This window comes from Carassius carassius, chromosome 34 (assembly GCF_963082965.1).
Source record: "Carassius carassius chromosome 34, fCarCar2.1, whole genome shotgun sequence".
NCBI classification, from domain to species: domain Eukaryota; kingdom Metazoa; phylum Chordata; class Actinopteri; order Cypriniformes; family Cyprinidae; genus Carassius; species Carassius carassius.
In genome coordinates this window covers 15,319,774-15,333,442 of record NC_081788.1, presented here as the reverse complement: position 1 = coordinate 15,333,442, position 13,669 = coordinate 15,319,774, and the positions used below count along the sequence as shown (strand labels likewise).

Sequence of the window (13,669 nt, the reverse complement as noted above, 5' to 3'; positions counted from 1 at the left end):
ATTGATGTAATATACGTTATTAAATATGTATTACAAAATGTAATAATGTAATGTAATATATATTATCTCATTAAATATAAAAAAATTTGACAATAAATCTTGAATTAAGTTTTAAATCACAATTTGCTTGCCCATTTATACATTTATTTTTTCATTCAGTCATTCAGGTTTAACAAAATTGTCATCAGAATGATTCTTTTAATCCATCATATAAGGAACAAAACTAGACTTGGCTGCCAAATGTATCTTTTTTAAATTATATTTGAAAAGCTCACATGTCTTCTGTCATTTCAAAAATGGCACAATCATCAGCCTTATTTGTTTGCTCTTTTCTTCTGTTCCTCTACAGGTGGTGAGGTGCCCTACACGACTTTGGCTACAAGGATGATGATGGGGGTTTGGTGGCTCTTTGCTCTGATAGTCATCTCCTCCTACACAGCAAATCTGGCTGCTTTCCTCACCATCTCCCGCATCGAGAACTCCATTCAGTGAGTGCACACATTTATTTAAAGTGTCACTCTTGCAGCTAGCATCAAAGACTGTAATCATCTGCACAGTAACAAAACAACAACTTTCCTTAGGTTTCAATCTTCATCTCAGTTAAATATGTTGTATAGTTTAAGCATTACTAACAAAGATAGGATTTCTGGCTTGTGTAGGAAACATCTCCCACGTTCTTAGGCAAAAAAGTGTGTGTGTGTGTGTGTGTGTGTGTGTTCCTGTTATGAAGATCATGGCCTTCTGTTATTAGCATTCAGAAGTCAGGGATATGTGGTTTCTATTAATAAATACTAGTAAAAAACATTTTATTTATGTGACAGGTAGGTGTATAATTGGTGAAGAATCTTGTAGAGCATCAAAAAACAACAAATTCTGACTGATATATGAGAGTATAACTTTTGAACGTTTGAAACACTCAAATGATGTCACTTCCTATTAGTTTTAGGTGGTGGTGGTTTAAGTGTAGATCAGAATCGGAACAAAGACTCATTATCCTGTTTTGTATCCTGTTATTGTTTTTATTATTTATTCTTATTTGTATTATTTTAAATAGTATAAGAAGTTATATAAAATATTTATGTCATATGTAAAAATAGTCAGTAGCTTCTTTTTTTTTGAGGATCATATTTGAAATCAGTTTATGGCTCACAGTATGATATAGAATATGGAGCTCATAGGGGGAAAAACATAATACAAGGATGATTTAGAACTGCACAAATAAACGTTCCTATAAAACCTGATACATCATATTTTACACTCAAACTTGAAAATTTATTAAAAAAAAACATGTATTGGTAATCGAGCAAACCTAAGTTGATTATGTCCAGTAAGTGTTCATCTTTAAATATTGTTCACAAAAGTTACAAAGTTATCTTGGTGTTGCTAAGGTTACATTAGTTAACTAACATGAACAATGAACAGTCAGGGATCTGGGATGAGGACCCAACTGCAGTGAGATAACAAGGTTTTATTGACAAGACAGACTGATACAAGAGGTGAAGTGCACAGATACCACAACAGGAACACAATAAACAGAACAGCTAGGGAAGGCCAATGGGAAGGCTTCAGGAAACAACTGGCAGAATACCTGGCCAACAGAGGGGGCAGCAAGACCAGGCTGATAGAGAAGGCCACACAAGGCACCATAGAGCAGAGCTCAGAAACTTGTTGACCACTGACTCTGGAGACAGACCAGATGCCAGGCTGGTAGAACCAGGGCAGGACACATGGGGACAGGTCAGGAACTCGAACACAAGACTAGACAGGACAAAATCTCCACAAAAACACAAGTTAAATCCAAGACAAAGAATATAAACCAAATGAACTAATAAAAAGTAACAAAAGAAATTACCAATTTAACCAACTTAAGAGAATGATCAATCAAAACCAAGAATCAAGACTAGAAAACTAAATAAATATTACAAATGAAAGCAAAGGGCAAGAACAAACAAATGACTAAAACAAGGAGCAAGACAAGAACATATAATCACAAGGGCTAGACAAAACAAGGGCACAAGACCAACCAGACAGGGAGACACGGACACATATTCAGCCACATCCACAGACAGAGGGGGTGAGAATGACAACGGACCAGCAAACACAAAAGGGTAAGGTGCACTATAAATAGGGAGGAAAATACATGAGGGACAGGTGAGCACAATTAGACCAACTAGGGTAACAAGAGTGTGTGGTAAAGAGGAAACAAGGAGGAGGGGCTAAAGGAGCACATGGCCGAGAAAACAACTAACAAGGCCATGTGCTGACACTAGACACAAGAAACAAACATAAAACAAAGTGACAGTGCAAAACCCTGACAAGTACGGTTGTAAGGGAAACAGGTCAATTTAGCTCAAAGGGAATCATTTAAGATTTTAAAGGGAGTTTGAACAGAATCACTGTTTCACGGCTGATCACTGAGATGCCCTGCGATTCACTGAACGAGCCGTTTAACATCAAATCTGCGCTGGATATTAATATCCAGAGTATAGTGAAAACACTATCAATTAGCACAGTAACAAGATCGGCAGTTTAAGACATTAACTTGTAAGCACAAAACACAAGATACTTCTCTTTTCAATATGAATAAGGTTTTATTAGATAAATCTAAGACATATAAACTAATCTAACACATGAACGCACGCACTCACACATTCACACAAGTTGCAGGAAGATCGAAAGTTAAGGAAAGAATGAGTTTAAGAGAATGGAAATGTGGAATCCCAAGTTTACAGCAATACATTAAATTGCATAGACACGAACAACCATCAATCACTTAATTAGCCCTTGCATTGAGTTACTCAATGAGGTTAAATTTATATTAGACACACCAGTAAAGGTCACAGTCTGGAGGTAAAGTTACTTACGTCTCCTGTGAAAAGGGAGTCCCTTTGTTGTCGTTGAAAGGGGTTTCCCGATGTCGCTGATTCACTGTTTCACGGCTGATCACTGAGACTCCCTGCGATTCACTGAACGAGCCGTTTAACATCAAATCTGCGCTGGATATTAATATCCAGAGTATAGTGAAAACACTATCAATTAGCACAGTAACAAGATCGGCAGTTTAAGACATTAACTTGTAAGCACAAAACACAAGATACTTCTCTTTTCAATATGAATAAGGTTTTATTAGATAAATCTAAGACATATAAACTAAACTAACACATGAACGCACGTACTCACACATTCACACAAGTTGCAGGAAGATCGAAAGTTAGGGAAAGAATGAGTTTAAGAGAATGGAAATGTGGAATCCCAAGTTTACAGCAATACGTTAAATTGCATAGACATGATCAACCATCAATCACTTAATTAGCTCTCGCATTGAGTTCCTCATCGGGGGTTTCCCGATGTCGTTGATTGGCTGGAAGTTCAGTAGTTGCTGAAGTGACGTCTTGGGAAGCCCATGGTTGGGCGTTGGCTGAAGACGCAGAGTTGTGTGGCTGGTTGAAGTTGAAACGAGCACTCGAGGTCAGATGTCGGAGACTCAATGTTACAAAACTTAACTCAGAACACGAAACTCTCAAACGGAAAAGAAAAGAAGTAAAGTTTGGCGAGACTAGGTGGTGTTTCTTCTCATCGTGGCTAAGTAGCAGCAGGCGTGCAGGCCGAAGCACGCTGGAACCGCGCTCAAAGAACTCTTAAAGCATGGCTAAAAGCAAAGCTAGGAAGCAAAGCTACAAGCTAAAAGCTAAAAGCAGGCATGACTAATAGCAGAAGCAAGGCTAAAACTAAAAGCAAACATGACTAATAGCAAAAGCTAAGAAGCATAGCTAAAAACTAAAAGCAGAATTTTATGGTGTCCTGAGTATTTAAACTGGCCTGTTGGCCACACCTCAAATGTTGTCTTGACCAATCAGATATTGTCTTGGCTCGGGGGTATCATAAATCATATCAAGCACATGGTCCGAATTTTCCCGCTCTTGCAGGGTCTAATTTTGGACATGATTCCTATAACTAGAATATGATACATTTGACAAATAACTGATGGTCATGACTGTTTCAAGCAAGCAGATTCAAGCACATACATATGAAACTTGAATATGTATCCTTAAGCTATCCAATAGTTATTAAAAGACGTACACAATAAGGGATTATAAACATGATAGTCAAATGTGTGGGTTACACATAAATGAATATGGAGTGAAGCGATGGACTGGTATTCCTTTATAAGTATTTTTGAGAAAGACAGTTTCTGTGTCATTATCTTTTGACAAAGATTTCTGTGGAGACCAGAGGTGTTTTTTTAAACTGCTGTCTCTTTGTATATGATGATAGTTTTCTCAAAATAAGTAAAATGCACATGAAGTGACAGAGCAGTTCTAGAAATTATGTTTATGTGCTCGTGTACTCCTATATTGAGATGGCAGAGGTTGAAAACACTGCGAGGTTCAGTAGAGTTTTGGTTGCACTTGGTGTGAGTGACCCGGGTTCGAATCCACTGTGAGACACCAATGTGTCCCTGAGCAAGACTCTTAACCCCTAGTTGCTCCAGAGGCGTGCGACCTCTGACATATATAGCAATTGTAAGTCGCTTTGGATAAAAGCGTCAGCTAAATGAATAAATGTAAATGTAAAATGTAGGCCTATGTGTAGAAAATGAAACCATGTCTTTGCCATTAATTTACAGGAGGGGCGGACTGGGAAAAAAATTCTGAAAAATTCAAACTCATACAAACAAATTCATGGACAAAACTATTTTTTTGTATGGACCTGACATAAAAAAAGGTTTTAATCTTTAATTTGGGGACATGCAAAATAATTAAAAGTTCTCTCCTGAACTGCACCTTCACTTCCATTTTTCTCTTCAGTCTCTTTATTTTGCCCTGTTATCCATCTCTCTCGTGACTTTAATACTCAAGATTGAACAAAACTATACTTTACAATACAATACTCTACAATACTACAATATCTTTATAGAAAAATCCTAATACTGTACACGAGTCATGTTTTTCCCTTACAAAAATTAACCATGCTTCTATTAGCCTATATAAAAGTAAAATAACCTTGTTTTGTTTTTGTTTTTTTGCAAATGGATTTGTATTTATTTTTAAATAAATACATTTGTAAAATAATTTTACATTTTTGGTTACCACATTTAAACAATAGTAACCAAGTGGATTTATAGTTAAATATTAAAATGTAAATTTTCGTAAGGGGTTGTGTTGTTGTCTGTCGTAGCTCCACCTAAACCTATAAAAAAATCGGAATTTTTTTCAGATAAATTACTACTGTAACATTACAACTGATAATAATGATGTCCTTTATATACAACCCGAATTCCGGGAAAAGTTGGGACGTTTTTTAAATTTTAATAAAATGAAAACTAAAAGACTTTCAAATCACATGAGCCAATATTTTATTCACAATAGAACATAGATAACATAGCAAATGTTTAAACTGAGAAAGTTTACCATTTTATGCACAAAATGAGCTCATTTCTATTTTGATTTCTGCTACAGGTCTCAAAATAGTTGGGACGGGGCATGTTTACCATGGTGTAGCATCTCTTTTTCTTTTCAAAACAGTTTGAAGACGTCTGGGCATTGAGGCTATGAGTTGCTGGAGTTTTGCTGTTGGAATTTGGTCCCATTCTTGCCTTATATAGATTTCCAGCTGCTGAAGAGTTCGTGGTCGTCTTTGACGTATTTTTCGTTTAATGATGCGCCAAATGTTCTCTATAGGTGAAAGATCTGGACTGCAGGCCGGCCAGGTTAGCACCCGGACTCTTCTACGACGAAGCCATGCTGTTGTTATAGCTGCAGTATGTGGTTTTGCATTGTCCTGCTGAAATAAACAAGGCCTTCCCTGAAATAGACGTTGTTTGGAGGGAAGCATATGTTGCTCTAAAACCTTTATATACCTTTCAGCATTCACAGAGCCTTCCAAAACATGCAAGCTGCCCATACCGTATGCACTTATGCACCCCCATACCATCAGAGATGCTGGCTTTTGAACTGAACGCTGATAACATGCTGGAAGGTCTCCCTCCTCTTTAGCCCGGAGGACACGGCGTCCGTGATTTCCAACAAGAATGTCAAATTTGGACTCGTCTGACCATAAAACACTATTCCACTTTGAAATAGTCCATTTTAAATGAGCCTTGGCCCACAGGACACGACGACGCTTCTGGACCATGTTCACATATGGCTTCCTTTTTGCATGATAGAGCTTTAGTTGGCATCTGCTGATGGCACGGCGGATTGTGTTTACCGACAGTGGTTTCTGAAAGTATTCCTGGGCCCATTTAGTAATGTCATTGACACAATCATGCCGATGAGTGATGCAGTGTCGTCTGAGAGCCCGAAGACCACGGGCATCCAATAAAGGTCTCCGGCCTTGTCCCTTACGCACAGAGATTTCTCCAGTTTCTCTGAATCTTTTGATGATGTTATGCACTGTAGATGATGAGATTTGGAAAGCCTTTGCAATTTGACGTTGAGGAACATTGTTTTTAAAGTTTTCCACAATTTTTTTACGCAGTCTTTCACAGATTAGAGAGCCTCTGCCCATCTTTACTTCTGAGAGACTCTGCTTCTCTAAGACAAAGCTTTTATAGCTAATCATGTTACAGACCTGATACCAATTAACTTAATTAATCACTAGATGTTCTCCCAGCTGAATCTTTTCAAAACTGCTTGCTTTTTAAGCCATTTGTTGCCCCCGTGCCAACTTTTTTGAGACCTGTAGCAGGCACTAAATTTTAAATGAGCTAATTAAGTGGATAAAAGTGTAAAATTTCTCAGTTTAAACATTTGCTACGTTATCTATGTTCTATTGTGAATAAAATATTGGCTCATGTGATTTGAAATTCCCTTAGTTTTCATTTTATTCAAATTTAAAAAACGTCCCAACTTTTCCGGAATTCGGGTTGTAGTATTTTGAGTGATGACTGATGAGCAACGTGCTGCTGCTTGATTAAATAAATAAAAAAACAAAGACAAAAAAGCATCTTTACAGATGAAACTGACCTGAAACCCCGAACAGGAGTTCTGCTTCTCTGCTCCAGCAGTCCACTCTCTCATTTCTCTCTCTCTCTCTCTCTCTCTCTCTCTCTCTCTCTCTCTCTCTCTCTCTCTCTCTCTCGCATTGATTACTCTGAGTCTGATCCAAACCGTTTGGCGGAGGCGCGGAGAGCGCGCGAGTCATGACTAATAACAATTCATGACTTATTAGAGATTTAATTATCAAATGGCGGATTCGCAAATGATCGCTTTAGTACATTCGGCAGGCAATTATACAATAATGATATTAAATAGTGGGGCAAAATCGGCTGCCATGACACCGGGAATTGTCCCGGTTCTCCCGGTGTCCAGTCTGCGCCTGATTTCCACAGACACGCAGAATGTGCAAGTCATATATTGCATTTTTGGGGCTCCATATTCACAGACACTAGTCGATGTCATGTTTTGATTCAAGTGCACTAACCTACTTTTGATTTAGTCATCCAAAATGTGGCATATTCGTCCGCGAATTCTACGAACCAGACTGTATTTCCTCATCCCGGAAATGATTAGGGCGGTATGTCTCAGAATAGTCAGTGCAATTTGGGAAAGAAATCAGTTAAATCTGTATGTGGATGTGTGTAAATATTCAAATGTAATCCCCTTTGTAATCGTTAAAAATTTCATAAGTAACTGTAATTTAATTACTCATTTTTTCGTAGTAACTGTAACTAATTACAGTTACAATAATTTTGTAATTAAATTACGTAACGCCGTTACATGTAACTAGTTACTCCCCAACACTGTAACTCTCATGGGTTTACATGTGATGTCCGACGTTGCATCTCACTTGCCCCAAATTTGACAATCTCTTCTCCGAATTGAAATTGTCAATAATTGTTCTAGTGGTGTTAATGTTGAAAGCTGTTGTGTGAAAGCGTTGGTTGGTTGGTTATCTTGCTTGGGACTTGTGGCACAGAATCTTTTATGACTTCCTGTTGCCTTACTGAGGAATTCGGCTCGTGTTTCAACCACAGTCCTGATCGACTCTTTTATTTGTCTGATTCGAGTCAGATCGGCTACACGGTCATTTATTATTAGTTCTTGCTAATTAACAGTGCATTATCTAATGTTAAAAGCGCAACTTTGATTTTAATAATGCATTATTAAATGTTGAAAATAACTTTTAACTAAGATTAATAATTGCTGTAGAAGAATTGTTCATTCTTAGTTAATGTTTGTAGTTAACGTTAACTAACGAACCTTAATATAAAATGTTACCATTATCTTGTTTACTTTATAGAAATCTTTATAAAATGTACTTTCACACAGAAAGTTCTGGCAACCTGAAGGTGGACAATTTTAGAATTATGTGAGGTCTTTTACTTTGGTTAAAAAAGGTGTGTGTGGGGGGGGGGGGATTCCGCCCACTATGAGATGACACTAATTGAGTGCCATAATTAGACTAATAAGACTCACCAGTGTCCAGCAGTCATAGAGTTAATTGTTTAATAATAACGTGCTCTGTGATTTCTAGTGCCTCACATGTGGTTAATCAAATTCACCGATGACTAGCAGTGATAGAGTTAATGGTGCTTGTAACCATGTAGGCGATTTGGAGAGGGGCGTTACTAGGCAAAATGAGACTATTTAGTATTTATTTTTTTCAAGATTTTTATTTTTCTTTGCATTAGATTATCATTAATGAGCTTGTGCGTAGATCGCTTGATTCTAGCTCTATGCACCTAATTAGGATTTCCATAAATTTTAATGTATTATCTTTTAATGTGTAGACGATGGCAGGGTCATTACAGAAATAATTACACCCTAAACTCTGCACCCAGGGGTCTGTTGTATTTAAAATACACAATTCAGTCAGGATGAGCTGAAAGATTTATGAGACCAGCTGACTGGTGGACTGAGGTCACAATTACATAGTTTTGTCTTAAGAGGAGATTCATCACTTAATAGGTTTAAAGTCGGTACAGTTTGTTTAGGATAATATTCTTTTGTTGCAGTGAGAATTTTAAGCCAGACGGATAGGGGACCAAAAGGATGGAGCTTTAGTTTATCAGTCTCTTTTTATCGACTTTACTGATGCCAACCCAGTGTTAATTAAATCAGGGCAACATCAACTTATCGACAACTCTCACTTACCCCACATAGCTCTTAACCAGCGAACACAAAGTCTATACATTCGCTCGTTTCATTCATCAGGCTGAGTCCTCAAGGAATTCAGTTGAAAGCTTTGTACTTACTTGATATCGAATGCATTTATGTGAAACTTTTTCAGCATGGCTGAATTCTGAGGTAAGTATCAAAAGCACAAATCAATGCCTGCAGAGTAACTGTGAAAACTTTTTTAGTTTTGTTTTACACATGCTGGCACCATGATGGCCCGGATTCAGCTGTAGACATTTAGCGAAATGATTTATCATCTTGTGAGTGTGGAAAACACTTCAGATGGATGTTGCTTGTGCTGATTGCCATTGTTTTGAAGGATTGCAAGACTGTGCCACTGATTTGCTGGATGAAATACAGCTTAGTAAAAAAAGTTCACTATTCACTTTTAACCCAAAATAGCATGAAAATGCCATCCAGTTTGATTTTTTAACAGGGGAAAGTAATAAAGACTGTACAGCAGCCTCAATGTTTGAATCTGCATTACAATGTACCCTTGGGAAGAAACGGGTTTGAATTTTCATGCATATTGTTAAATCGGTTTAGAAGTATAAAAATGGTTTAAGAAACAGATTGTTCAGTTGGGCTCCATACATCCATCTGTGAAGGTGAAGGAGGGCCAGGCTACAGGCTTCTCAAGATGTAATTTTTTTTTTTTTTTTTTTTTTCTTTTTTTGCATTCTCAGTTTGCCAGCCATGCCAGTTTGCCTGCGGTCTGGCTACTCCCAGTCACTCTGTGCCATAGATGACAGTTTTCCTGGGCAAAGCAGCAGCCGTAGCATTTGAATGCCGCCAGATGGTCACCTATAAAGGGTGTTAAAAAGCGTATACACAGATAGATTGCTATTCTTGAGACTAACTGAATTTTGCTGGAACAAGAACACATTGCTGCATTGCAAATGTTCCACTAGTATTAAAAATTACAGAGATGGATTAAACTGCAGTCAACTGAATCTATAAATATTGCAGGCTAGTGCAAATCTACAACTGTGATTCTACTTGTTCAACACTGACCCTGTTTAAAGAACACATTTTCTGGCTTTTAGTGCATGTTATTTAACTGTGAGGTCATCTATATGCTAGTGTACTCATGAACCTAGATAGATGCAGTTCTTCTCTTTCAGGAAGACAAACCTAAAATATTGAAGACTTATCCTGCACTACACAGATTTCTCCAATCAGATGCTCTCCAGAGTGAGAATGTCCTCACTAATACCACCGGCACCTTTTTTCGCATATGACCCTGGACCACAAATACATATTTGTAGAAATAGCCAAAAAAACATTGTATGGGTCAAAATTATTGATTTTTTTATGCCAAAAATCATGTTCTGTGAAGATATTTTGTAAATTTCCTACTGTAAATATATTAAAACATATTTTTTTGATTAGTACTTATAATTTGCTAAGATCTTCATTTGGACAACTTTAAAGGTGGTTTTCTCAATATTTAGATTTTTTTGCACCCTCAGATTCCAGATTTTCATAGTTGTATCTTAGCCAAATATTGTCCGATCCTAACAAACCATACATCAATGGAAAGCTTATTTATTCAGCTTTCAAATTATGTATAAGTCTAAATTTTGAAAAATTGACCCTTACGACAGGTTTTGTGGTCCAGTGTCACATATAATGTATAGACTGTTTCATCGGGCGCACGCGCCTGGACCTAAGTTAACTTCCGGTCTGTGTTGTGTATATCGGTCTGGCTGCAGTGCCTTCTACAAACGCGGTTAAAGTCAAGGCGATGAGTAGACTGAGGGCTCAGGTGGTTGTGCTGCGGGATGTGTTTCCCATACATTTATTTATTTTTGGAAACTCACCGCAATTTTAAAACTGATCGATTTTCAAAAAGGCTTCGTTGAATAAACATGAGTAACGTTATGTACTGCACGTTTAATAATAATAATCCCTTACATTTATATGTTTAAATATCAAAACGAGGCACAGGTGTTTTTTATATCGCTGTATTTCTGAAGAAAGACTTGCATGTTATATGCCTGATAAAGCAGCGTGTGTGAGCGTACTTTGTTTACAGCTGTTACTGGGGAAACCTCCATTTCTCGCGCTTTATGTCTATGCTTTAAAACATCTCCTATTGGCAAAGAATGGATTTGCATTTTCATTAAGTCCGCCTGATCCATGCAGCAAACATATTTTGTTTGTTATCAAAAAATATCTACTCTAGAGGGACTTGGCTGTTGTTATTGATTCTATTTGTAAGTCTACCGGAAGTTAAGTTAGGTCCCCAAAAGCGCGCATGCGCAGTAACGTTTGTTTATGTTGTTGCCGTTGAAACCGTCTATAAACACAATACAAACAGTAATTGTGAAAACAACTGTAAAAAGTAAAAATGTAATTTATTCATGATGTAATTTATTCATGATCATCATCCACCAGAAATCATTCTAATATGCTGAGTTGTTGCTCAAGAAACATTTCTTATTATTGTCAATGTTAAAACCAGTTGTGCTGTTTAATAGCTGATATAGTTTTGTCAAAATTATTTGATGAATATAAAGTTCAGAGGAAAGGCATTAATTTGAAAGAAAATTTTTAAAACATTATAATTTCTCTTTACTGTCACTTTTGATCACTTTAATGCATCCTTGCTGAATAAAATAATTTTTTTATTTAAGAGAAATACAATCTTACTGACCCCAAACTTTTGAACTATAGTCTATATAGTTTATTATCAGCACTGCGTTATTTTTATTTTCATTATTATTTAAAAACATTATTTAATAAAGACCAAAACAATGACTATTATTATTATTATTATCATCATTATCATTATAGCTTTCTCTAAACTGTATTATTATAAGCCCTTATGATTTGTTATTCTTAATAGAATTTGGAATTTGTGTAGTATGAGACAACTGACTATGGTGCGAATCATCATTAATGATTGACATAACTAAAGCCTATTGCCTATTTTAGAAAGAGGTCAAATACTTTATAGTACTGCAGGGTATTCACGGGTCATTTTAACAGCAGTTCTCCATGCAAATGACACCCGACACATACCCATAATTTTTCGGGAGGGGTGGGGATTAAGTGGCGAGATTAATTGGGAGCAATAAAAGATTAACATTTGTAGGCAAGTTCATTAAACCTTCAAAGGGTGCTCGCGGAGTTAAGTACTAGAAGAAGATGACAGCTGTCTGATGTAATAATATTTGATTAATTAGAGGTCAGTCCAGCTGTCTGCTGGAATCTCAATGGCACCAACCCACGCTTTCTGCTGTCATTGACGTGCTGCTCAAATGTATAGAAATATTGTTATAGAGTTGGTCATGTTGAATATTAACACAGTGCAAAAGCACATAATTTGTATCATTATCAGTTTTATAAATGAAGTTAGACTTAATGAAACGCTTTGATGAACTGCAGTATTTTGCAGGGAAGGCTTCATCTTTATTGTGTTTTCCAATTATTTGCTTTATATAAATATTACTGCAGGGAATTATTGTCCCTTGGTTCGCTAACTTTTAATTAGATGTAAGATATTAACACAAATTGCTGAATAAACAGTATTCGACATAACATAAGTGGGAGGGTGTCTGTGCAGCAAAGCTGCTGGATGGATTTATACTCACTTACACTGGTACAATTAAACTCAAACGTGTGGGTATTCATGCATCCACAATGTAGACGTTGCAAATAATGTTTTAATCATTAAATGATTATGCCCCCAGGCATCAACCCAATAATGTTGTTTCTCAGTATTTTAGATTGTAATATGTTTCATTGTTCCCCTCCAGGTCTCTGCAGGATTTGGCTAAGCAGACAGACTTGCCATACGGCACGGTTCTGGACTCCTCTGTCTACGACCAGGTCCGCAGTAAAGGCATGAACCCTTTCGAGAGGGACCCGATGTACTCGCAGATGTGGAGGATGATCAACCGGACAGGAGGAGCTGAAAACAATGTGGAGGAATCGAAAGAAGGCATCCGGAAGGTAGGGTGCTCCGGGCGCTATGACTGCCGCCACCGTTTATCTAATTACAGTGCTTAACTAAGCAACGGTTTGTGAAGATAGCACTAATGTTTTCTGAATAGAGATATCAAAGCAAAAATGCGCTAATGTGGCTTAATGGTGCTTGAGTTATGAGTGATTTAACTCTGAAAATTCCCCCACTGAATTCCCATACTAATTAGGTGCGGGTTAATGCCTTATTTGTTAACCCACGATTTTTTATTCCTCACTTCCAAGCATGTTTTCATTTGGAATTTTAAACGAGCTTGAGCACTGCAATTAAAAAGGCTGGTAGGCGAGTGAAGTATGAAGGCAGAGAGTCTGTGCCGCCTTTAGATCTTGTGAGAATACTAAAGAGTAAATGGCTGACTAGACTGTTTTGTTAATGTGATATCATCTCACAGGTGTTCCGTTGAATACTGTGTGACAAGGTGACACCCCTGTCTTACCCTCCTTCAGCCTCTCCTTCCTTTGCCTCTTCTGTTTTTACCTGCCTGTCTTCCTCTGTGGCATGTAGGCTTCAGAGCGCCCCCTAGTGACTGACTCCTGGAGTTTCTCTAAGTATTTAT

General features: G+C 37.3%; 1 protein-coding gene across 4 annotated transcripts in view; it reads left to right on the top strand.

Annotated features, from left to right (window-relative positions):
- LOC132114489 (glutamate receptor ionotropic, delta-2-like) overlaps window positions 1–13,669 on the top strand; it is a 398,065-nt gene that overhangs the window by 334,624 nt on the left and 49,772 nt on the right. For all 4 annotated transcript variants that reach the window (XR_009425331.1, XR_009425332.1, XM_059522629.1 and 1 more), the window contains exons 12-13: window positions 350–488; window positions 12,887–13,082. Coding sequence is in view for 2 of the 4 variants with exons in the window: in XM_059522629.1 (XP_059378612.1) it covers window positions 350–488; window positions 12,887–13,082 (335 nt within the window). In the remaining 2 variants the exon portion in view is untranslated. The remainder of the gene's footprint in view (window positions 1–349; window positions 489–12,886; window positions 13,083–13,669) is intronic.